At 42.1% G+C, this 26,529-nt stretch overlaps 1 protein-coding gene across 5 annotated transcripts; it reads right to left on the minus strand.

The window, feature by feature from the left end:
- Positions 1–26,034, minus strand: myom1b (myomesin 1b). Of its 5 annotated transcripts, none has more exons than XM_069696329.1 (37): positions 25,899–26,034; positions 23,378–23,515; positions 23,079–23,253; positions 21,262–21,419; positions 20,984–21,076; positions 19,756–19,844; positions 19,460–19,501; positions 17,839–18,000; positions 17,576–17,737; positions 15,630–15,771; positions 14,932–15,131; positions 14,446–14,499; positions 14,227–14,351; positions 13,886–14,069; positions 13,499–13,673; positions 13,287–13,408; positions 7,652–7,848; positions 7,437–7,563; positions 6,997–7,181; positions 6,794–6,908; positions 6,138–6,294; positions 5,944–6,050; positions 5,812–5,856; positions 5,583–5,719; positions 5,314–5,458; positions 4,671–4,730; positions 4,348–4,415; positions 4,114–4,227; positions 3,558–3,602; positions 3,200–3,287; positions 3,073–3,111; positions 2,879–2,984; positions 2,456–2,619; positions 2,187–2,223; positions 1,946–1,968; positions 1,664–1,719; positions 1–1,527 (listed from the first exon to the last, which is right to left on the minus strand). In XM_069696329.1, exons 3-37 carry the CDS (start codon positions 23,187–23,189, stop codon positions 1,267–1,269), a joined length of 4,095 nt encoding a protein of 1,364 aa, XP_069552430.1. In that variant the 5' UTR covers positions 23,190–23,253; positions 23,378–23,515; positions 25,899–26,034; the 3' UTR covers positions 1–1,266. The 5 variants fall into 5 exon arrangements, with proteins under 5 accessions (XP_069552430.1, XP_069552427.1, XP_069552428.1 ...); XM_069696326.1 differs by lacking the exon at positions 25,899–26,034 and adding an exon at positions 25,351–25,884; XM_069696327.1 differs by lacking the exon at positions 25,899–26,034 and adding an exon at positions 25,058–25,306.
- Positions 26,035–26,529: the final 495 nt, after the last annotated feature.

Below are 26,529 nucleotides of genomic sequence, written 5' to 3' on the forward strand. Positions count from 1 at the left end.
TACATGCTATTTTGTTTTTATTAGTCTTTCTTCAAGAAACAGGGGGACAGGAAGTGAAGCAATAATCTCTACTGTTGGTATTAACAGTGAACTCAGTCTTTTTTGCAGTGGCATCAACATCACAAATAAAGGAGACATCGCAGACGTTAATCATGGACTGTGGAGGGGACGCCATAACAGTGGTGAATAACTTAATGAGTAGACACTATTCACTACACACGTAGACAAAGTGATGTCATGATAACATTTAAAGTGAATGTGAATACAATGGAACAAACATAAATGTAAAGTCGGATGATATGGATCATGTTTGAACCCACTTGCTACAAATGTTGTTTACTTAAGACGGAATAACTTTAACTAGCAAAACCAAAATCACTTGTGGAAACCCCTAGTGGCGCTTGGCGGTATTGCAGTTTAAGGCACTTCCACACCTTTTCAGACCTTGAAGCCACGTCCACTTTTATATACAGTCTATGGTTTTACTACATTCAGCACATAATGCTATTGTGTGCACACAAATTACAATTCATTACCACGTTTTGATTCATCCGTGCCAATACATATAGCGACAGATTGCAATGCAGTGCAAGTGAGTTGTGATCGATGAAAACCCGGTCAAGCAAACTGCCGATATAGTGACTGTGAATTTTGTTATATATTATAATTTTATAATGAGAGATTTAAAATAATTTAATGACCAGCTAAAAGTTACAGTACAACTAAAATTGATCAGTCTGTTCTGTTTGCTTGGTTTGCAGTGAAGTCCACAATATTTGTAGCAAATGTGAAAACATTCATGTTTTTCATGGACGTTTCACGCTGATTTCATGACTTTTTCTCAGTGACTCAACATTGCATCCTTTCGACAAAACACTTCAACTGTTACCTTTGGATTTCTTTTGTTTAGTGATATTTGATTCCTTCCTCTAAAGCCAATTTTCGCCTCTCTGCATGCCACAGTGTTACACAAACAAAAACAGCACCGGTAATATTTTGAGTTGGTACAATGTGACAAATAACTCCGTGGTGTCCAGTGAGATTTTTAATTATTGGACCAAATGTGAACATATCAATTATGTTGTTACATCTCTTAACCGTGCTCTGGATTTCTTTCTGAGCTGTTGGACGTCTCATGTTCAGATTCAGCACCTCAAGAGTTTCTTTTATATTCTACACAAAACATCTCACACATCCTCACGCCCTCTTTCTCCTCTCAGCTGTTTTTGTCATTTGTACATATTTACGACAAGATTTGGACCGCTTTTATTTTTTCTTGCCGCCCGCCTCTTCGGGGATGAAGACACTTACGGTGAAGTCCGCGCTCTCCGTTCCGTACTTGTTCTTCACCAGGATGCTGTACTTGCCGGAGTCTGACGTGTTCACGCCGGTGATGGTGAAGCTGGCAAACCTGCCCGACTCAAACTTGAGGATGCAGTGCTCGTCGGACGTGATCTCCCTGTCGTTCTTCAGCCAGGTGATCTCCGGCAGCGGATTGCCCGAAATGTTGCAGGTGAGATTGAGGGCCTGAGTTGAGTATAACACACAACATTAATATTTAACATTTGAATCACACTTAGAGCAGATATAGGCCCAGTGTCTTTCTTCAGGACAACAGGACATGGATCGTTGCGCAGGCCGCACAATTTCAGCTAAAACTCACTTTGCCCTCTTGTATAGTGACCACATCAGGCAGGCCTCCTGCTACTCGAGCACGATCTAAAAGAAACAATGTGAATTTCAATAATTTAAGTCGTGAATACTCATGTTCCATAAAATCCAATTCATCACATGCTGGGAAAATGTGAACATGTCATACAGGGAAAAACTAGTATGAAACTGTAGCTGCGGCATTTGAAACTCCGGTGAACCATCATATCATAATCAGTGCAATCAACATCATGACGCTTTAAAACTGGTAAATGCAAATTTGAAAGTAGCTTACTTCTCTCTGCAGTTGCAGCAGCTCTGAGGAAGTAACAAAAAGGAAAAGAGGGAGAACAAATTAGATCAAAGGTGCTGAGAATCACAAATTAAGGCTTAATTTGCATTCTTATGTTTTCATATATTTTCTTGCAATCAGTATAACTGTAACAGAAACACATGCTGACGTCATGTGTCAAACATCATGCATGCTCAGACTGTGGCTTCATAAAGCTAACAGTGATGAGAGGTTGGTAACTTACTTGAGTCTCTGGAATTCTGCAAAAGCGTCATCAAATGCTGCAAAACCAAAACATGTTGGTTTACTACCTCCAAAGAAACTCAGTTATATTTTTTTGTGCAGCATGCAATAAATGCAAAACACCACAAGGAGGAAATCTAAATGATGAAAAAAAATAAAATAATCCAAAATCTCTGATCTGCAGGTGAATTGCACTTGTTGGAACCTGCCTGATTGCACTGACACTCTAAAACGTTAAATGTAAAACTATACATCCGAAGTATATCTCACCTTGACCAGAGAGCTCAACGGTCCTCCTGAGGCCACCTTTTCCGTCGTTGAACTCGATGGCATATTTGCCCGTGTCCTTCTCCGTGGGCTCCGTGATCTGCAGCCACAGCTGCTCTCCGACCACGCCGCTCTTTATACGGTCGGAGAAGGCGATCGCTGAATCCCTGTCATAGAGACCATACAGAAAAATCATACCAAGAAAATTCATTAATGCGAGTAAATACTGAAGCTACTTAATACACTCGTAGCTAAGAACGAAACTATATTTAGGAAGTCAATTTGCCTGTTTCTGACAACTTTGGATCAATATTTTAAAAGAAATCTGCTTAATTACAGAAGTGAGGGGAGCTGTAACTAATTTATTTCCACATACATGTGCACATGCTTGTTCAAAAAACATAAATATGTAAACCAAGAACCCACTTGTAGTGCCATGTGACTTGGAGTAAATCGTTATAGTAGTTGACAAAGGTGTAGAGTCGGATGCCCTCATCTGTGCTTGTGATCTTTAGCGGAGTGGAGGAATTGGCTGCAAAAATAAAGAACATTTAGATACTTATATTGGGTTTAAAATTAATCATTTTGAGTGAATCTATGGACTAAATATCTCATCTTACCGATAAAACTGAAAACCTCATTCATCAAGTCTTTGAAACCTTGAAGAGAACAACATTTGATCATCCCAAGTGATTTATTAGCTATATTTCTTAATTCATTTATTAATGAGTGACCCCGAGAGGTTACCTTGATCTGTCAGATTCAGTGTGGACGTGTCCTTTCCTCTGTCGTCCTTCAGAACGACCTCATACACACCAGAGTCCTTCTTGGAAATCTGTCAGCGAGAGCAGCGAAGTGAAAGTCAACCAAAGGTCACCAACATTTTGAAAACTCATATTATTTGTATTCATCAGAAAAGGCAAGCTTTTCTCTTCTGCTAGGGGTGCTGCAGAAAACACGTATATATGACATAAAAGCAAAAAAGCCCACACACATTAACAAACAAACAAACTAACAAACTAACAAATCAATTTATGAAAAGCATTCTCAGGCAAAACCAGGAGCGGGCTTTGGCCCACGATGAAAACAGAAAAGTGATTCCAACTTTTAGTCTTCTCGGGACGTCAACTGTGTCTGCGGGGGAGTCGCGCTGCAATGGGACAAATGTGACATCATGTTTATATGTTGCATTGGCGGAAGCATGAAGGCATGCCATCGTACTGGGACATACGTGTACAGACGATACGATGGGATGTGGATGGATGACACACAGAGGGGGTTAAATTTGAGAGAAAGGAGCAGATTAAAACAGAAAAGACGACAGAAAGAAAAGTGATGATGGCGTCTCAAATTTAGTGTGAATGAATTTCATGGATTTTTATGATATGATATGACATATTCAAATGATTTGAAAGAATGTTGATGGTGGTTGTTTGAAGAGTTGTAAATGTTTGAATAACCCGCTTTTGATGCTTTCTTTATTCCAGCTTACTCGACACTGAGCTGAAAGAGGCCCGTAAAATGTGAAGGATCCATATATTTTTGGAATATAAACAATCATATATGCGAATGAATACAGTGACAATTACACAGTACAGAAATAAACACGTATATAAACATGAATTCACACTTCACTCAGGTTTCTATTCCCATACTCTCACCTGAGCAATTTCCAGTTTCAGCACTCCCTCTGTGAAGCCGAGGTGTTCGTCTGCTTTGATCTCGTGCCCGTCTTTGTACCACAACGCGGAAGTCTCCTTCTTCATGTTGCCGACCTGGAAGGCGGCAGAGGAAGACGGATGGTTTGAGAGTCAAGACGCTCCAAAAAATAAATAAATAAATAAATAAAAGAAAACAAGAGCACAGCTGGAAAACTCTATCTAGCTCAAGCTCACCTTGCACTTGAGCACAACGCAGCACTCTGGTGTCACCTCGTAACCCAAGTACTCGATAAAGTGAGGGCCTGGAACAAACATGGCAGGTTCAACCACAGGAATCAAAAGACACGATGCAAACATAGACTATTTTGATATTCAGTAAATCATCTGTGTCATTTCTTTAAGAATAAATGCCAAATAGCTGCAGATTTACTGCTTCTTCTGTGGGAGTAATTCACCATTTTTTCCCCCCTTGTTGTGTTACAGACATATCAAACAATTGTTTGCTCACGAAAAAGACAAATTAATCGGGAAAATAATATTTTTTAGGAGTACCATACCTTGCTTTCTGAACCATTCTTTTCTCTGGAACTCTGATTCCTTCTGCAGCTGCTTGAACACTGCAAATTAAAAGAGATTTTATGGGTCAAAATAACATTTAATCTGTCCTAATAATCTAACCATGACATCTATATAATCTGATGACACCTCTTTGGTTGCTATTAAATTATATGACAGTGAATTTAGTTTGAGCTGCTCGTTTGCATCGTAATTTCTTAAATGTTTTCACTGCCTCCTACTGGTGAGAAATTACAGGTTCTGCATGGCTGCCTAATGCTGTATGTGTTGGAGGGCTGACATAATCTGCCAACAGCTGATACTTTGCACCACTTTGATAATTAGTACCCTCTTATTCCACATTAATATCAGTCTGTGGGTCACTTTAAGTGCAGGACCTTCACTTGTAGAGTATTTTCAAAGTGCGATGTTCGTGCTATAATTTAAGTAAAGGACCTGAATACTTCTTCCACTACGGTAAATAATAATTCGGGATAATTTTACAAATTTAAACTTTCATTGTGCATTAATCACAAGTGTTTAATATTATAGAAAACTATTTTTTTAAACTAAATTGTCAAATGATTTACTACATTTTCTCTATTTATAATTTTCTATTTTTTTTTTTACTTTGACTAAACATACCGTCTCCAATCAGCACCAAGCTGGATTGATTGGTAGCTTTCCCATCCTGCATCTGGAAGGTGTAGGTGCCCTCGTCTGCCGGGGTCAGAGACTCCATGGTCATCTCAATCACACCGGTGTTCTTGTCAAAGTTCATCTTGTATTTCTGCACAACAAGGACACGAAGGAGAACACTGTCTGAACATGAACAGTTTTTTCAGTTAAAAACACTACTAGAGCACAAAAAAAAGAAATAAAACAGAAGAGTTTTAATTCAGATTTTCACTGACCTCCCCCTGAGAGACAACATTATTATTGAAAACGTAATCCACTTTGCCGTTGGCAGATATCTTCTCCGCCTGCAGCCAAAATCGAACTCTGCCTTTCTCCAGCATCTCCACGGCCAAGTCTGACTTCAGAGGAATAACTGGGGTGAAGAGGAAGGTGAAGAAACAGTGAGTGCCAACTCAAAGAAAAAGTCCAGCGTGTGACAGCAGAGACGAGGTGTGAAGCACTCACTGGGGAACTTGTGGTCATGACTGATCTGCAGCAGCCTCTTCAACTCTGACAAAGTACAAGAGATTCATAAGTAGAGATGATGAAGTAAAACCTGATGTCATGTTATTAGAAAACTGTTTACTATGGACTTACCCTCCTCGGAGAGAGTGTAGCTGGATGAAGCACCGTCAGTGTGAGTGACGAAACATGAGTAAATGCCGACGTCCTCCTCCCCGGGAGACTTGAAGACAGCTTTGGACCTGCAGAGGAGACACAGTATCAAAGTGATAAGAAAGACGCCGTTAGCGCTCAAATAGTCTCAACTTTACAAAAATCTGTCATCTCACATCTTTCCCTTGGTCTCTGTATCCACGCGGGAGTCGTCTGCGATTTCCTCATAATTCTTGGACCACACAAATTTAGAGTCGGGGGTCAAATCACAGCATTCAAAGTTCAGAGAGATGACGCCATCGTCATTGACGTCCACGACTATCTCTTTGGTGCCTGAAAACCAGAGGAAAAATTAAAATTACTGGTTACAGTTTGAAATAAAATGCATCACCTTTCGTACAACAATGCAAACCAAAGTGCTTCACAGAGCAAGATAAAAAATTAAACGTAAGAATAAAATAAAAAATAATGAGAAAAACTTTAAAACAAAGATTGAAACACAATAAAAGCCAAAAAATAATAATAAAACAGCCACTGCAGCAAAAAGCGGATTTCCCATATGTTTTTGTGGAGATTCGAGGCCTAGCCAGGAGGCCAGCAGAGGATCTCAGCGATCTGTTGGTCACATAACTTCAAAGCAACTCTGAGAGCGAAGCTGCTGCCAGGCAGTGCCATGATTTAAAAAAACAGCAAAAGAATCTTAAAAAAAACAGTGTAATAACTTTAAAATAGATGAAATATGTTCTCTCTGTTTTGCAAGACCAAACTGGAGGTCATTGCAATCGTCCCGCCTCGATGTAATAAAAGCATCATCATCATCGGCTCATCCTACCTGGTTTGGTCAGAGCAAGGACTGGTTCTGTCTCCTCGGAGGTTTTTCCGACGCCGGCTTTGTTCTGAGCGCGCACACGGAACACGAACGTCTCTCCCTCTTGAACATTTTTAATCTGCAACGTGAAAGAAGAACACCTGATGAAACTCCAGCCACACGTGAGCATGGATCTCTCCGAGAGATGGACTCCACGTGTTGTTCACCTTGATGAACGTCTTCTCCGTGGCCTTGGTGTTGACTCCTCTCCACGCCTCCACCGGTGCGTTCGCTTCCTTGATGTCGATGTAGAACCCGTTGACCGGATCGCGGCCCTGGTACACGGGCGGTTTCCACAGCAACACCAGAGAGTCGCTTCGCACCTCTCTGATCTGCAGATCGTGAGGAGGTCCTGTCCGAACCAAGGAATATTTGCCGTTTTTACAATAAAAAAAAAATGACAATTAAACATTAAATAAAATAGTTGCTTCATGTTAATTCATGATTTCAGATGGATTTAGGTGCAAAATCAATGGAATGCTTGTTAGAAAAAAGAACAAGAAAGTAGAGTAAAATGGATCATTATTTTTATTTTAATTTTATTTTGTTAAAAGGATTTTATGTTCATGAAAACAGCCCAGTAGGTGAAAGATGTGGTCCAACCCACCTGGTACTGCGATGGTCCATTCCTCACACAGGAAGGTGTCACTGGGCCGCGACGGGATGCCGACACCCGCCATGTTGGCTGCTCTCACCTGGAACTGGTACTTCTTGTTCTCCAGCAGGTCAGACACCTGTGGACACAAGGACACGTGGAGACGACACCTTGGTCATGAAGCTGAACTTTAGACTTGGATTTAGAAGTGTTTCTTCTAAACTCACCCTGTAGGCCCTCTCGCTGACAGCCTTGATGTTGGCCTCATGCCACTTCCCCGGCACGCCATCGATGACCTCACGGTAATCCACAAAGTAGCCGGTGATGTCAGCACCGCCGATGAAAGTCGGTTGCTTCCAGGCCAGCACCATGGAGTCGTGCACACACTCCAGGACAGTGATGCCATAGGGTGGAGCAGGAGAGGCTGAGACAGAAGATTTAAATTAAAACCACACGGCCTCAGCAGGGAAGCTGATGTAATGGGAAACTGAAGCACTGCAATCAAGTGATACTTATAATTCTTTTTACTGCTGCACAGCGGCTCTAATTGATTTTTAATCTTGTAACTTCGGAAATATTGTCGAGCTTCATGCTACCCAGCTAGCCCCACAAAACCGACGCGCGCCTCAGCAGGCGATAGTGAGTTACGGCCGTGTCCAGCCTGCCCTCAATCCAACTTTGGAGGAAGAACAAATTGTCTCCTGTCGTTGAATTAAACTGTAAACACAACAATGGCTGAAACTCTTGGCAAACTTGAAGCAAAACGAGAGCGATTGGAGTCGGAGGACTTGGAGGACCGCTGGAGTTGCTTTCCGCCAGCTGCGTGCGAGTCAAAGAATGAAGTTTGACGCTAAACTCGTGTCGTTTCTTTTAGACTGGCAAGTAAACAGCTGTTAATGCCAACATTGGAAATGCAGCGATAGCTTATAAAGTTAGCAAATTGTATAACTTTACTGACTGCTAAGATGTTATTTCAGCTGTTTGATACTCGGTTCAGGCCTGTTAGAAAGCTGTAGGTTGACCGTCTACCAAACGATGACAATTTTATAACAAACCAATTCAAAACAGATGTTTAGTAAAACTAATAACAACACAAACTGTACCAAAAATATTTGATAGATTTATGATTTTGCTGTTGCTGTATTCTTGTTGCTGTGGTCTTCTAAAAAACAGAGATAAGCAAGATACAAGAACATAAACTATGGGCTTAAGTAATAATCTTTGTTTTTAAAGTCAATTAACAACTATAAATATACATAATGTTATAATCATCGGATATATATATATAAAAAAAAAAAAGCCAACCACTAACTAGCAGCAGGGTGAGAATACGCAACATTTAACTCAATTGCTAAAAGTGTGGGAGCTGAACTGACTGCAGACTGGATATCACAGTGACTCACTGTCGCCTTTTAAGGTACAGAGTGGTATTACAAGGCGATATTTAAATCTAACATATTGCACCTTTAAAACCAATTGTAGGTGAATACCTGCTGTAATCAACTATTGTCAAATTCACATTCACAACTGTAATGTTCATCATTACACTTCTGTATCAGAGGTTGAATGTTGTTTTTGTTTTGGGAAACATTACCGTTCCCGATGTCTACACGCTGTATATGAAGCCACATAAAGATAGAAACAGGACATAACGGCTAGCTTGTCTCCATCTTAAAAAGCCCACTAATTATGAAAAAGGTTTGAAAACCATGACAGGCCAGCGGGCAAGAATTCACTGTCTTGCTAAACCACAAATGATTATTCCCCCCCCCCCTTTTTACCATGGGTTTTGTTTTAAATTAAATAACCACTGGTTTTAAGATAAACTAAACTGAGCTATTTCCTGGCTGTAGTTTCATATTCATAGAAGACAGACAAGAGAGTGGCATCAATCTTCTTACAGCTATAACGCTTGACAAGACAACAGATAAGCATAGTTGAAAATACACTTAATTAGAAAGTATAAGACAGTTCAATATTACAATGTATTTGTAAAGAACACAGTGATTTTAGGGACTATAGGTTGAAGACGTGACTGTGAGCAAGAGGTCTCTACAAAAGCAGGATGATGTAACATGGTGGTAATAAATTTTCCTGTCACACAAATATTCACGTGAACTTGACACCCTCCCCCGATTAGGGGCGAGGAGTTGGTCAAAGTGTCCGAGAGGTGGACGTCCACAGTGCGCTCCCAAAAAGGTCTCAGGTCACAAGTGTCCTGCTCTTGCGTTGGTTTGGTTTGACCCACTTTTCAAGTGCAAGGTGCGAGTTACTGGCCCCTGCTGTGAAACGCATCTGCGTGTTTGTGCGTTAAAAGTGCTCAGAGTGGCGGCCGGTCCTGAGGTCACTGACACCAGGCCACCGAGTCAGCAGGTGGTGGGAGGGCGGTGGGCAGGAAGCGAGACTGTGTTGGGTTAAAAACTAGGTCAGGTGGTGTTTTACAGTGACTTACCTTAAAAAGAAGAACATCAGCGGAGCAGTTCACCTACTGATTATTAATCACTGTATGTCAAATACCTGTTGATATTACAGAACGGACGTGACATCCCCACTCATCACTACGTATTTTCGTGGGAGGAACTTGTGTTTTACTTTGTGGTTTCGACCGAACGCTTTCCATCTGTGACCGGTGCTCACCTGCCGACTCTCTGCTGGGCCTCGCTCTCTCCCGATTAGCAGAAGCGTCTACAGAGAACTTACGTGGCTGCTGGGCCTCAGGCTCACCGGCTCTGTCCACAGCCGGATCCTGAACCTCAGCAGTGACTCGGTCTAAGTGCGCAGCTGTGATTTTGTCAGTAAGTGGGTCAGAAACTGAGCCTGACACAAACTCTGAGAGCAGTTCTTTTGCCAGGTCAGGGGCCCGGGACGCATTGCCTCTCTTGCCCCCCTTGTTTTTACTCTCCATGGGGTCGGGCTGTGCGAGGCCTGAGTCAGCGGCCCCGTCCCCCTCCCTGGCTTCAGCATCAACCTGAGCTTTATTGCACTTTTGCTTAGTGTCAGGGGGGTACCGGACAGTGTCATGCGTGCCCGTCCAGCGAGGACTGTGCTCGGTTAGTCGGCCCACGTTACCCCCCGGCCCCATCTTCGGCAACACACCGTGTAGGATGCCGCCCCCTACGGGTGTTAGCAGAGAAGAGCAGAAGAAGCTTTTTTTAAAACAGGCAAAAAGATCCGTTCACAGCTCACATCTCCATCCCACGACATTCGAAGAAACAAGCATAAACATACGAGAAGCAATATTCATCACATCATCAAATACGGAACAATGTCTTCATCTGACTGGGAGTGAAAATGAAGACATGACCAACGAGTGACATCCACGTGAGGAGGCTTCATTAGGGATTACGAGAGCATGCAGGCGTGTAAAGTAGAGCAGTGTGGGTGTGTGGCTTTGCGCCGACCCTTTATGAAAAAACTCTGGTCTTTAGTAACGATGCCAACGGATTCCATCACCTCTTAGATTTCATCTCCAAAGATGAAGTAACTGAGGCTGAAGACTACAGCACACAGTGATCTAATTCATATGAAGTAATGCTGTGTTGTAATTTATTTTATTTGTTCTATGGTTTGTTTTTTCTTGTCATTAAAAAACTTTGAGCCATACTTTCATTAAATGTGATATGTACTGTTAATAAACTTTACTAGTAGTGGAAGTAGCAGAATAACAGCTCATGAAATTATTTGAAGTTTTAACGTGTGACATTAACAATACTTCTGCCTACATGATGAATACATTGGCTTTTAAGTGTGTTTCATAAGGGACAACAGAGCATGCCGCTCAGCACAAAGCTGACCAGTGAATGAGTGACATCCACAGGCTGAGAGCTGAGTTAGTCGTAATGCAGAGAGATTTTAGGGAGCACATGCAGGAGATCAGAGAGAGCATCTGACAATAATTACAACAGTGGCATTGTTTCTGTTACTGCCGTGTGCAGTTTGATCACTCAGTGTGATTTTGCACACATTTGCCATTTCATGATATAAATAATATTTTTTTTTAAACAAAAGCAGTGATTTCAGCCGCATTTTCCAGCCCCATTATGTGTACAGGTTGCCAGATCGGACTTAAACCAACACCTATAGAGACCCTTGAACCAATACTGATATTAGAGAGTAAAAGAATTTAGATCTCAATATATTGACCAAAACGCAGTTATCAAACACCTGTGACAAATATATGTAACGAAGGAAGGATAATTTACAGTTTAATTAAGAATTTTATGGTCCAAAGTGACATCAATGCAATAAAACAGTGAACTTCACTGGGAATTAAATAATTAAAATTTAAAAAAAAATACAAATAAAAAATTGTTTTTCTCCCAAGTATCTTTACTGCTTTATGTTTTGTAAGAAAAAAAAGGTTTTCTTATCTGACAACATAAATGTCAACACCAGGCGTTGTATCTGTGATCGGCAAACATCAGCTGATAAAATCTGTTGGACTTCATGAAGATCAAGAAAAACAAAAGAAAAATGTAATGTTTAATCACAGAGCTACAAATAGATATTATCGTAAAATGGGGGAAAAAAAACAACTTCATGAACCCTATGTCCAGTCAGTCTCAATTATACTTCTAGAGTTTGAATATGGCATCATATTTTGTTGAAAAAAGCCATCCAGATGCTGCAAAAATCTGTGTAAATTTTATCCAGCCAATCCAACAACAAGTAGACCGGTCTGGCAGCACTGTATGATGTACAATGACTGTGATGTGTCTGAGTGTATTTTTAAATAACGATTTTATCGTCAGCATGACACAGTAGAATCAGTTGAACAGAACAATACCACTGTCAGATTAGCTGCCAACAGAGTTAGGACAGGATAACCGGTACCGGTAGGTGGGAGAGGTCTGTGTGTCGGTACCTTTAGCGCCATGTGGGGTTGCCGACACGTCTTGTGCCCAGGATAGGTGAGGGGAAATGGGGGGGGGGGTTGTGATGGCGGTGTGTGACACTGGGCTGGTTTGTAACGACCGCTGAATTGGATCGCATTGACCCAAATTAGAGGAAGTCTACAACTCCTGACCCTGACCCCGCCTCAGGCTGCGCAGGGAGGAGGAAGCGGAGGAGGGGAGGGTGGATGTGGCTGGACACGGTGGTGGGTAGGCGGAGCACACAGCAGTGCAGAGTAATGTGACAGGGTGACAGAGTGGTGGAGAAAGTGTGGGAGCGTCGATGCTGATGATTTAAAGAGCTGAAGACATCTTTCAAGAGAACAATAGGATTCCACAACAATACCAAGAAAATGCTAAATATTGCATTAAATTTGTAATATTTTTTGATATTTTAAAAGAAAATTCTCTCTTTAGGACCAATACTTTAACCTCAGTCATCACTCTGAGATGTTTATTTGTTGAAATTCCTTATTTTCAATCAACTGCTGATCCAGGGTACTTTGAATTGAGGTTCAGTATTTCTGATGGCTTTCTAACAATCTGTAGAAAATGGTCTTTTTTTTTCCAGATCTGTCATAAAATGATTTCTAATAGATCTCATTCTAATCTCATTTTCAAAAGTTGGCCGAATGAGTATACTTATTTTTAATAAATAGCTCAGTGTCATGGCAAAGCATGTAATACACCCACCAGTCCACTAGAGAGTGTCTTTGTGACGCCTGGGGAGGCGTAAAGAGACCAAAGCTAAGCACTCCAGGTTTAAATATTGTAAAAATGTCCAAATGAAATGTTGCCTGTGTTGGTTTGCTGTTGTGTGTGTGTTTTTTTTTTAATGTCATTCAAGGGAGTTTTCTTTTAAGATACAAACCTGTATAGAAATAACAATCAACTAAATTTCTCAGAGTCCTCTGACTACTGGATTAGCTTATTGTACTCAGATGTACAGGAGACCATCTGTTTTACTCACCAATAGCAGCCTTCACCTCCACCGGCTCTGACTCCGGGGAGAACTGGCTGAGCCCAGCGGCGTTCATTGCCCTCACCCTGAACACGTACTTCTCTCCGGTCATCAGCCCGTGACAGATGAACCTGCAAATACATTTGATTAAATGTAGGCTATATAGTGTCCAACAGAACTGGTAAAAAAAAAAAAAGAAAAGGACAGAGGAGTAATTTTACCTGGTGCCCTTTACAGGCTTGTTGTTGCAGGGCTCCCACACGCTGCTGCCCTGAAGACTGGTTTCAATGTAGTATCCAATCAACTCTTTGGCATCACAAGAAGCTTCCCAGGACACGACAACTGATGTGTCTGTGTTATTAGTGGGAACAACTTTTCCTGGGGCAGATGGGATATCTGTGGACCAGAACATTTTATATTCATATTTAATACAAAATCAAACTAATATTTAGTGTGACCTAGCCTTGTATTGTAGCCGGGTATTATCTGACCTAATTTCACTTTGAGAACAGAGAAAGAAATTCAGCATTTCTGTTGGTCAGGCTTTGACGCCCCCTTTACTGTGTGATGGATGAGAATTATCTACAATATTTTGTGTGTCTTCTGACCGAGCTTGTCGCCAACTGTGGTGGCCTCAGTTGGGTCGGACGGCTCGCCGACGCCGGCAGAGTTGCAGCAGCGGACGCGGAAGCGGTAGGAGTTCCCCTCGGAGAGATCAAACAGAGCAAAGCGAGGAGACTTTACTGGGATCTCTGTGTTCACCCTCTGCCAGTTGTCTGTGCCGGAGACACACTGTCGAACAGAGAGGAAAAGGTCAAACTGTCATCGATCACAGAAACACAGGCAGGTCAGATGCAGAAAAAAACGGGTTTGTAGTTTAAGTGTTTTGGTAGATTATAAATGGTTTCAGTAAAATATGAAAATAAGTTGTTGAAAAGTTATAATTTACCTTTTCCACGTAGTACATGACGCCCTCAAGGCCTTTCTCTCCGGGCGGCTTCCAGCTCAGCACCACATAGTTTTTGGTTGCCTCAGTCACCTGCAGCTCCCCAGGTCTGCCGGGAACAATGCCCTCTGAAGGATAAAGAGTTGAGCGGAAAAATGGGCAAACGTCAGCTTCATGTCACTGTTTTGTACAAATCGTGACATTAGAAATGTGACTTCCTACCTGCAGGCTCCTCCTCTGTGACAATGATTTGGCCGGTCCAGGGAGCAGAAGTACCTGACAGCATGTACAAGTTCCTCACATTATCTATGCCGGGATTTTTAATGATCTACAAGTTTTGATAGTTTTATATTTTGTTCTATTGTTCACTGTTTTCTAATTGATCTATTCTCAAATCAAAAAAACAGTGCTTGCTGTTGCCTTAAAAAAAAAACACAAACAAACTGAACATTCACAGCAGAAATCAAATTATTTGAAAAGATTCCTAAACATTTAAACTAAAAAAAAAAAACGTGTAAAGAAATTCCCCTTTTATATGGATTTACTATCATTACATACATTTCCCTAACCCTTTTGCTAACTCTATTTATTGCTTTTATTATTCTGCTATCTTTTATGGGTTAATGTAACTCTTTAAATATGGATAAGACTGTCTAAGGATGTCTTTAACCAGACATACAGTCCAGTCAGATTCCCAGGCTGCGATACCTCTAATGCGGGCGCGGTCAGCTGGGTCCATGGCAGCCACCGGCTCGGACACTCTGGACGGGTGGCTCATGCCGCTCTTGTTGACGGCGCGCACTCTGAAGGCATAAGAGCGGCCCTCCACCAATCCAGTGACGGGGAAACGGGCGAACTTGACGGGAGTGTCATTGCACTGGATCCAGTGGTTGGTTCCAACCTCACACCTGTGCACAAATATTCATATATCAATTGTTGACACTTTTTTATTTTTTATTTGGGCATACTCAAAATGCTTAAAGACCACTTGTCAGTCAAAGTATCACCGAGACTGTATTGTCTCCTTTCCTCTGATTTTTGATTGTTAAGCTTGAGTTTCTCTAATTGTATTTATTTTCTGTGGTAGTATCAATTTGTCTCATATAGCTTTCGAAAAATATGAAATGCCCCATTTCATGTGTGCTTTAGGATTTTCCAAGGTAAGGAAGAACTCACAACCCCCCCTCCTAATTCTTACCTAACCACTTTTGTACTTTATCAAATGACCACCGTCAAATGACCTCTTCTGCCCTGGTCATTGGTGTTTTTCACACCGAAATGATGCAAAACGTGACACTGATACAGTACCCTCTAGTGGACAGACCGATGTATGACATGCTTTGGTGTGATACTGAGCTGGAGCTGTTTGTAATAGTATTGGACAAGACAGCAGCTCATCGACCGACCTGTCCACAAAGTAGCCCAGGATGGAGTTGCCACCGTCGACTGCTGGCTGCTTCCAGGTGACAATGATATAATCCTTGTTGGCGTCCAGACAGCGCACATCCAGAGGGGCTCCAGGTGCTCCTTCGACCTCAGCATCAGCATCTAACAGATACAGTAACGACACCATCAGGACTCTAAGTGTGAATACTCTTTCTGTGCATCTCTGTCCTTGTTTTTATTCATCTTTGACCCATCAGTTTGACTGGATGCTTGTTTTACAGTGTGTGGGCGAACGGTGTCGCTGCAGGGTTTGATGCCAGGAAGGTTTCTAAGCCCTGAAGTCAAACACAACCCTACGGCAGGAGGACAGACTTAGCAGTAGCCTGCTCTGAACTGGAAGGGGATGAAAGCGGTGACTCTTAAAGAAACACAACACGGTCCGCTGTCTGTGGGTAAAATTAGGGCACTTTGGACTACAGGCAAAGGTTGTATCACAAAATAAGAGTATGTATATTAACTGGGTATGTGGAGGTATATACAGTAACTTTATTACTTAAACAACAAAGACAGATCATGTTTGTTGGCTCACAAAGACGTCCAGAGATTGCTGTAAAGAAACTGGGCCGTCCGTCGGCTCTCCTTAAAGCAGATATTTGCTCGCACAGCCAGACTCATTCCTCAGCAGAGCTCTCTGAGAATAACATGACAGCAGAGTGGAGACGGTACCTTGGCGTCTTCTTTACTGGGCGACCCTGAGCTGTAACAGGACAACAGTGTTTTCTTCATACTTAGCATGGCTCCTTTGTAAAAGCTGAAGCCTCAAAGGTCAGATTGTCCCTGAAGGCAGCTAAGATAAGCCTCACTGACCACTGTTTCCATGGTATTCAAACAGATGCCAGAGAGTTGCCACCCTGTGGTGTCTCTATTAGATATATTAAAACCACTCACTCTCATTCAGACACTATGACTGTTAGATGTGGTATTATCATCGAGTGCCAGGGAATGCACTGTTGTGGCTTTGACCTTGATCTGATGAGAAATGTAATATAAACAAAGCTAATGGAATCAGGGTGCATTCGGCTTGTGTTGACGGATTGCCGTGAAAATGTTTGCGGGAAATATTTTAAATATGTAACATTGGACAGAATTAAAGGCTTTAAATATTTTGAACAGGCTCTATTGATGTAAGATATGTGAAGAATGGTCAGCGTGATCATGAATGAGCCCGAGTTTAGATAGTTTAGACTCAAAGCATTAGAGAAACAGCTGGATTATTTAGGTTATTTAGTAGAATAGCAGGTGAGCTGGGGCTAAGCAGCAACCAACAGTGACTTCACCCATTGGTTATAAACTGCCATCATGAAGCCTTGAGTTCGGATTTAGTTCTTGCTAGTTTGAAGCGGTTCGGAGCGAGAAGTGACCATATTTGGAAGAGCTGGAGCGGAGCTAGTGGGGAGTATGACTTGATCCGATTAGAAACCTGATGACACTACGTCCTGCCCACCTACAGCGGACACCTTACTGCACCACAGGCCTGTCAATCAAACAGACACGCCCCCAAAAACACAGCTTTTAGAGGCCTAATATCTGAATAATGATAGCATTATTTTCGAATGGACCACTAGAAAACTAATAAGAAGAAGCGACTTCAGCCAACAACGCCATAATAACGTGTGGGAAAAAAAACTATTGACCTTGTATTTCATGAGAGAAGTTGAATGAGAGTCTATGGAGTAGAAGGTTGTTTTAAAGGCAACTCAAGGCGCTTCCTCATTGACCTAATTCTTCAGACGTCCCATCCACTTTTATACACAGTCTATTGTTGAGGCTGTGGGACGTTTCTGGATTGGCTGTGTAAGTCTATGTGAAACAATACACGGGATATTGCAGATGCAAACATTTCGTTTAATCTCCCATCTAGTTCAGCTCTTCATTAGAAGCAAACCTTCAGGAAGGGTGTACCCACCTCTGACAAAGATGTAGGCTGAGTAGGTTTCATATCCAGACTTGGTGGTGACGCGCAGGGTGTAGAGGCCCTCGTCCTCTTTGTTGAGGTGTGTGAGTGTCAGTGTGGCTCGGTCTCCGCTCCAGTGCATGTGGTTCCATTTGGAAGGAGACAGCAGGACATCTGGAACAAAGGCCAGTGAATATTAGAAAAGCATCCGGTTTAAAGACGCTTTTTAAAGTGAGTCCATATCACGGCAGTAATTTTCAGGGTCGTCTACCTACCATCTCTGTACCACTGCACCTCTGGCTGGTAGCGGTGCAGCGTAGGGTAGATGATGACCGTACACCCCAGACTCATGGTCTCACCCTCTCTTCCAAATGATACACCAAACTTATCAACAATGTGAGTCTTGAAGGTGACGCCGTACTCAGATACTGGGCCATCTGTAGAAAAAGCACGAGACAGCAGAGTCAGAGATTTGGCTGGTATTCTCATACTCAAAACTGTTAGCTCACACGTAACAGTGTGTCTCGCAAATTCAGACTAGTGGAAAGACTACTGTGATCAAACTGAGTGGAAGAACACAACGTTGCACTTTAAAAGGGACAGAGCGTCATCACATCAATTATCAAACCCACAGAAAACCCAGAAAGAAAACATGAACAATAAGCTGGATCAAAGCGTTTGCAGCCAGACAGGAGAAGGTGTAAAAGTGAGCATGTATTAGATGTGTAAGGATGATGGACAAAAACACAAATAAACGGCAAAAGAGTGACTCTGGACCTTCTGTACAGTGCTCGCAAAAAGAACCGTGGAAATGCGTCATGCATCAAACAGTGAAGCACAACAGACGTGTGAAATCCTGCTTTGACTCTTAATAGTCAAGAAAGTCAGCTGTTGAATTAGGTGAAAGGAGGACCACAGGTTATGTATTGTGTGCATTTAAAATATTTACAGTGTCTACAGAATTAAATGATGACCATAAAATAATTTGTACCAATATATTCTACTTCGAAAGATTTATTTAAGTAGACACCATTATAGCAAGAAGCTGTATTCTTATTTAATAAATATGCACAGGAAGAAAGTCACAGCAGGAAAACTGTGTAAAAAAAAAAAAAAAAAAAAAAAGGAAAAGCCAGAAGTTGCAAAAATACTTTAGTGATTCATGAAAATATTTAAAAGTAATTTTACCTGAATTACATGAAGACACGAGCTTACAAAGTTCCATACTACTAGTGTTTTTCAGTCGAAAATGCAGAATTTTATTTCTATTTTTCAAGACTAACTTTTTAAAAACTTGCATTTTCAGGTGAATACTGCGAACCTAACTGTGAAACATCTACGCAGACAGGAGTGGCCATGCATGGACACGTTGTGGAAACATCAAGTTCACCAAAGTGATTTCAAAAGCACACTGCTGGGACCCTGTTACCTTCAGTTCTGGCCCCTGCATTGCCGCCGCAGCATCGAGGAAACAAAAGAGTTGTTAGTGCAGAAGCACCCACTCTTCCTCCACCCAACATCTGTCCACCCAACATCTGTCCACCCACCCCGCTCACCGCTCAGGTCAGTCAGAGCACTATCACACAACTGGGTAGCTACGAGAAGCGTGTTAGCCCCTTTTAGCCCATTTGTTTTTGTTTAACTTCATCAACTTTGCTTTAATCAGCAGCAGGCAGACGTTTTCAGCAGTGAAACAACAACTGCATGGTACAAACACAGCAGCAAACAGTAGACAAAGTTAGCATGTAGCTGGTAAAGAAACAGTAAAAGCAGATAAAGAACCAGATCGCTATCAAAGAGGTAGTGGAGAGTAAAACAGAGCTAAAAAAAAAAAAAAAAAGACAGTGAATTATGGACCATTTTTTGAGAAGCAAGAGAGAGCAACATCACACTTACGTCTGGGTGCTGGCAGGGACTCATCAATTTCACCTTTGAACCCTGGGGAGAACAGCAGCAGTGACTATTAATAGATACAGCACATACACAGTGTTGTGTGACACTAGTGATGGACTGAACGTCCAGTATCATATCAGAACCGTATGAGATGTCACATACAACCTCTAAAAGTGACAAAACTTTAAACAGTCGATTTGGAGAACATAAAATCACTTTTTCTTTTTTTTTTTCTTTGGGTTTTAATTTGTTCTGTGAGTATGTGGGGAGCGACGGTGTCGGGATTTGCCGAAACCTACTCTTGACAACGACGGAGGCAAATGCAGACAGCTCTCCCTTGGAGTTCATCGCAGAGACGCGATACTGCGCCGTGTCATCGAAATCACATCTGAAAGAGGAGAGCATCAGCTGATCAAAAGGACACGCACATTCTTTCACTTAAGGGGTCCACGCGTACGGCGCCCTTCCCCCACCTCAACCTCAGCCTTTTCGCCCATGTAAATAACACCGAGTATGTGAACGCCAACTGTAAAGCGGTTCCATAACTCCGGGCCAGGAATACTCTGGCAATAAATAGACCCCGCTGGTGATGTCATGTGCACCAGGTGTTGTGGCTCTCTGTACACGAAAGGATCCGTGCATGAAAGTGCGCAACAGAAACCGTGACTTTGACCTCGGCAGACACGTCGTACCAAAACGTGAGAAAGAAAAACAACAAAAAAAGTTGAAATGGACTGATGTGATCTAGACTAACTTTTAGACATGTTTTCGTCTGTGGCAGCCGGGGAAATGTTTCGGATGTTATCTGGCTCGCAGGCCTCCGTAAGTCAGATGGGGACAAAAGGGATGTATCAACATCCACCACAGCACACATCAAGACCGTGGCTCTACAGACATACATGTCACTTCTAAATGGGACCAATCATGTTTAAGTTCATGTTTTAATTGAAGCGTACTTAAAAGACTGCATTTGTTTAAAGGGCCCCATTTTTTGTCAATATTTTATGTGTATGTTAATATTATGCTGCTGTGTTTTTATTGGATAGCTATAGATCTTTTTAGATAGCATTACGGCATATTGGGTTGTGCTTATTGACTGTGTCGGCCAATCACTTTCTTGTCTGATCTTAACTCCTCCCTGGGATCTTCTTGACCGAATTTCAATATTTTGGCGCCAATCATTGGCAAAGATGGCAGACAGTTGTGAACAAAAATGTCAACTTAATTTTATTTCTCTGGAAACACCGCAGGAAACATCACTGGCACTAATTCAAAGCTTTTCAACAGATCATTTACATCTGTTATCAAGGTAAATAATCTCAATGGCTGTGTTAAACTCAAGTTGAAAAGCAGGAGAATTGCCTTCTTCAGGCTTCGCAAGCTGCATGAAAATAGTCTAATTTTACTCGATCTACACATTCAATATGGCGATGATGTCACTGATGGTAAACTATGGCACATTATGTTTCTGTGGCTTTTTGACATGAATTTATTTGAAGTACTGTGGATAGGAGAGGCTACACCTACCTGTTAATCTCCAGTGAGTGCACGTTGTATTTGCTCTCAAGGTTGTACTTGCCAGGGTTGGCAACGGGGTCAATGGCCACATTGTTTTTGTACCTTGTAGTGGAAGGAAGAGAACATAGAAGAAGACAGGCCAAGGGAAGCAGAGACAGCTCAAATAGGATGAAACAGAATCAAAGGAGAAAACGTGGAGCCATGAAAACTGTCTCAAGGAAATGAGAAGGATGTTTAAAGGACAGACTTGTGGTTAATGTTGTCGGGGACGTTTGCCTGTGACCTACCAGACGACCCGGGGGTCGGGCCAACCGCTGACAGTGCAATGCAGCCGCACACACTGCTTCTCCCACACAGTGTGGGAGCGAGGTTTAATCACAAACTCCGGGGTGTGCATCAGGCTGTCTTCGTTCATGCGCTTGAAGTGCTCCTCGTGTTCATGGATCTAAATATAGCAGAGTGACTCACTTCAGAACAGTTTTACTTTTGCCAACCACAAACTTGTTATACCAAAGAAAACATCCCCTCATGATTTCACAAAGAATTCACAATGCAGGCTCCAAGCAAAAACAAAAGCTTTTACATTCACAAATAGAGCAAAATCACATCTTTTCTGACACATGCAAGATGACACGTGTCATGACTGTGCTGTTCATTACGTCGTGTGAATGACCAGAGGTGTCGAGGCCTCGTCTATTTGAGCACTATCCAGTAACTCAGCACATAATATGACAACACCACCGGGACACTGCCTGCCTGTGTCTCAAGAAACGCAATCTTCTGAGGAATTTGTCACGCAGTCATGAGGGCTATCTGGCAGAGTGGAGACAGATACATGCATACAGGGGCTGACTGTGGCTTTTATGATGCTCATTGAATGGCTGGGTACCACTTCACATAATCACCCGGGGACATAAATAACTCCCTTGTGAAAGGAGTAGTAATAACAACCGCTTAGCCACAGGCGCTTAGCATTCCTAAGTAGTACTGCCACTTAATTGCGGTCAGTAATACTGCTATAAAAAAAATAATGTAGTTGTAGCCTGATATTATATTTAAAAGACTGGCGTCTTCTTCTTTTTCACAGTGATGTCACACACAGAGGAGACGTTTTGTGATGTGTTAGAATAGGATGGTCTTCTGTGATGTCACAAGTAACAAAGTACAATATGATATACCTGAAGCCAAATGGTCTTTTGTGATGTTACACTTATCTGATGCCAATCTGTGATGTCATGACTGAAATTTGTTTAGTACTTTGATTTTAGAAGTGCAAAAAAAGAAATTGTTTTGCCAGTGATGTCACAGATACATAAGGTCAGTTTGTGATGTCACAACTGAGAAAGAAGACTATCTGTGATGTCACAAAAAGGACAGGTCTAAAGCTGTGTCTGAGTATAAAGTCCTTAATGTCATTGAGAGGAATAGTCAACTGCGATGTCATGAAGCAGAATGTTTTACAATGATGTCACAGATACATAAGTTAGTCTATGATGTCACAACTGAGACCAACACATCTGTGATGTCACAAAAGGGACAGGTCTACAGCTGTGTCTAAGTGTGTCTAAGTATAAAGTCCTCAATGTCAAAGTCAGTCTGCAATGTCATTAATTGGTCAACTGTGATGTCACTAATGTAAAAAGCCAATCTGTGATGTCATGGCTAACATTTGTTTACTGAGACTGTACAAAAACAAACTTGTAATGCCATGAAGGGCACTTGTTTTTAGTGATGTCACACATACATAAAATCAGTTTGTGATGTCACAACTGAGAAAAACCCATTTGTGATGTCACAAAAGGGACTGGTCGGTGTGTCTGCTCAAGTATGAAGTCAGTCTGTGATGTCATGGAGACAAATGGTCAACTGTGATGTCACTAATATGAAAAGCCAGTCTGTGATGTCATGAAGCAGATTTAGAGCAGTTTTATAGTGATGTCACAAACAGAAAAAGTCTGCAGGTTTTTTGCAAAACACACCTCGAACAAACACCGCCGAATGAAAACAAAAGGTGAGTTATGTGTCCGTAGTTTTTTGTGTTTCTTGTTGGAGACAACATGGCCGTCCTGTGTGATCTCATTACAGTGATAAATCCTCCACTGACCCTTTTGTTCAGAGAGATGCGTTCGGCCGACTCGCGCATGGCCTCCCTCCTGGAGATCTGCTCTGACCTCTGCATCTCCAGACCACTGGTGAACATATCCCTGCGGGCCATGTAGGCAGAGGTGTCCCTCACTCTTGCTTCGTCTGTATCTGAAAATCCTGCAGCGAACTCTTGACTAGGAGTCAGCAGAGGAGAGCCGAGGGTGGATGTGGTGGGGGGGAGGGGGGGGTAAGGCATCGCATTAAAACTAAAACAACAAGATGTTGCAAAGCATTCTTGGATTTCCAGGAGTTTATTACCTGCTCCTGAAGATGGGCACTACATAGCCGATGATTTGGTTCTCTTTATCCACAGCCAAGTAAGTGGGCTTGGCTCTCTTGGGTATGGTGTGGCTTAGTCTGCTCTCCTCCAGCCCAGAGTGTGAAGACAGTTCAAGTCTGAGACATACAGAGTACCATCAGCCTGGCACTCAGCCAGACAGTGCACCTAACAACATGATACAAACGTGTGGGGATGAAGCCAAGGCCGGGGGTTGATGAGTTGTAGATTAAAAGGAAAGTGGTGGTGATGGTTTAGTTTTGATTATAGGATTTTCTTTTCACCTCTACACACCTCAATTGTTATGTTTTCAATATCAGCAAAGGGCATGTATGTACGATGCGCCTGCACTCTGTCGGCTGTAGGTTTGTTTGTGGCAACACTATCTGCAGCTCTGGAGAGCTGGGGGTGGGCATTCGCAGTATGAGATAACAAGAACTCCATAAGGAGGCAGGGCCAAGAAAGGTAACGGACCAGCTGCCCTGATTTTTCTCCTATCTATCTGGGTCAGTGTCCCTTTAGCTCGGCCTGTGTTTATTCACTCAACTTTTACAGCTTCATGCTTCTAAAATCTCCTATTAAGATGATTTATGATACAGCAGCCTGTGAAATGACAGTGGTCATCCACATTATCCCACATGACATGAAACATGCATGAGCACAAAAATACAGCGGTAAGAGCATTGTGGTATCTACCCTGACTGTTAAAACATCATCACATCATAATCCTCCTCCCCTCTCCTCTCCTCACGGCAGCCCAGATTCAGGAGCCGTGGGCTGCCCAGCTCTGAGTGTAAAGGCAAAGATCAGATGGTGTTAGTAAAACCTAAGCTCTCTGACCTGTTCACACTCTCCAGGCCAGTGTATTTAAAGATTTGCCAGACACTGTAATAGATAGGGTCGCTGTAAATGGGAGTTCTGTTGTCTCTAGGATAGAAAAGCTCAATATACTCCATCAACTCAACCATAAACAGTTAGTCTGGGAATCAAATGATAAAACTAAACTACTTGACACCACTCTCGTTTGTCTGCTGCACACCTTGCTCTATTTTGTGGCTTTTTGACGATTTACCTTCACAAATATGGCTTTTTTTTGTACTTTCCACTAACTTTCCTCTCGATTATCTAAGACACAGACACAAACACTGACAGAAAATCACCTCTGATCACATTTGATCCATGTAAAGTCTCCTGTAGAAACCACTGACCAATGCACTAAACGAATCTGAGCAACAAAACCGACCACTGATGAACAACAACTCCTCTTGTCTACCGTAAATAAAAGAGAAACAACCTAGTTTCCAAGACGTAAGAATCAACGTGAAGGTGATCCATGAAATGGGGGTTGAGTTTGCAAGTGGACAAGACTGATAAACTGTTGCTTCTTCCTTTCACTCCAGCATGGCATGCGCAGGTCAAGATGCTATTTCAGTCAGTGCCATATATCATAACTCGGCCATTACATAACAGTGCATTTCCTTACAGTTTATCTAATAGCAGCTCTTGCTAGTAAAAACTAGACAGAAAAATTGTACTTCCCAAAATCAGTCTAGTTACTTGGAGATGCTTGAGTTAAAGTCAGCATTCAGAGAACCACTCAGAGAATCGCTCAGGCGTCATGCAAAGAGCTTCATGCAGGATTCAGCGCTGCTTTCAGTCACTGTAAAGAGCGGTAATCCTCCGGTGCGTGAGGGTGGATGGAAATGAAAGAAAACTCAAGAGGGGGAAAAAGATGGTTACTTGGTGTCAAGGAAATATGATCCCAGAGATGTGACATGGGACGTGATCCAACAAGGGTGATGGAGGTGAACTCGATCAGCTTGATCGGGTGTGCGGGGTATGGGAGGATGGAGGGGGGTGGATGGTGGTGTTAGGGAGGTAGTAGGGCTTTCCTGGAACAAAGAGGTGGACTGATGATCCTCCATCCACCCCCCCACCCTTTCCCCCTCCTTACCCCCTGCTCCTACTGGTGGTAGAGGCAGCGCTGCCAGCAGTGTATCTGCTGCTGAACTGGTACTGGCTCACTTTAGACTCCGTCTCCTTGCTACGGTAGCCACGGTCGTAGTGGCGATGGCGCTTCTGGTAGAACGGTATAGATCCAGACATGGTGCAGGCCGCTGCTCGTACCAGCCCAGAGTTTCTTCCTGTCTATCTGTTTGTCTGTCCGGTGGTTAGTTTGTGTTCAAGAGCAGGTGGACTGACTGTTATTATAATACATGTTGGGGTCATCATAAAGTTTTAAACTCTATTCTGTTGAATATGGATAAAAAAAATAAAAAATAAACTGTATTAAGTGTAATGAAACTATTCTAGTCTCTAGTTCCTGGATGAAAAAAGAAATCTACAGGGAATGATCTTTCAACCATCTTGAAACCTGTAAATGAATTCCTGCAACATCAGCTTCCAAGACATGATATCAGGCAATCAGGCACTTTCTCAGCATGCTTAGACATATGCAACAACTTCATACTGGCACATCTTACCGCTGCGGTGGCCACTTACCCCGGACGAAACCCCTCAAACTCCAAGTTCTAAAGGAAAAGATGGTCCAACTCCACACTTAAAGCTTGAAATCCCAGCAAACCTACAGGTAGGTGCGTACAGGGCTGCAGTCTACACAACAAAAATAATATTGGCCCTCGCCAGAGTGTCCAAGCAGCAGTCACAGCCTTTTATGGTGAAGGTGGAGATAAATATAGCTGGGAGAAGAGCTGGGGGGGCAAGTCAACTCCCTGTAGTGCAACATATTTATGGGTGCAGGTATTTGATTGTGAGCATAACTGACTGATATGCAGGTAAACAAAAGGCGGCTCTTCACTGTTTGTATTACAATTTAATGTCATGTTTTAATCTTTTAATGTCATTTTGTGGTCATTTTATCTCTTTATTTATGTATGGAATGTATAACATGTTATTTTTTTTTACATTGACTTTACATTCATTTATTTATTTTTTCTATTTGTTTAATCTCCTACAAAGTAAAAGAAAAGTCATACATTATGAATATGACAAAGTCTATATCTTAAAATCAGTCACATCCTCCAACTTTCTTCTGAGGCTCAATGATCCCCAGTGTTAGGATTTTATATTTAATCCAGTATTTCTGATGTTTTTGAATTTCTATACAAGTCTA

This window comes from Brachyistius frenatus, unplaced genomic scaffold (assembly GCF_029030835.1).
Source record: "Brachyistius frenatus isolate BFR_SWC_R1_liver_20210118 unplaced genomic scaffold, ASM2903083v1 Contig_21, whole genome shotgun sequence".
In the NCBI taxonomy this organism is placed as follows: Eukaryota; Metazoa; Chordata; class Actinopteri; family Embiotocidae; genus Brachyistius; species Brachyistius frenatus.

Bases quoted from the DNA above. Each gene is read 5' to 3' on its own strand.
- myom1b (XM_069696326.1), bottom strand. From the start codon at position 25,502: ATGTCTGGATCTATACCGTTCTACCAGAAGCGCCATCGCCACTACGAC. The intron at 19,845-20,983 runs GTAGGTGTAGCC...CTCCTCTTTCAG, and splicing joins CACTCACTGGAGATTAACAG to ATGTGATTTCGATGACACGG. The intron at 6,295-6,793 runs GTAGGATGAGCC...TCTGGTTTTCAG, and splicing joins CCTTGCTCTGACCAAACCAG to GCACCAAAGAGATAGTCGTG.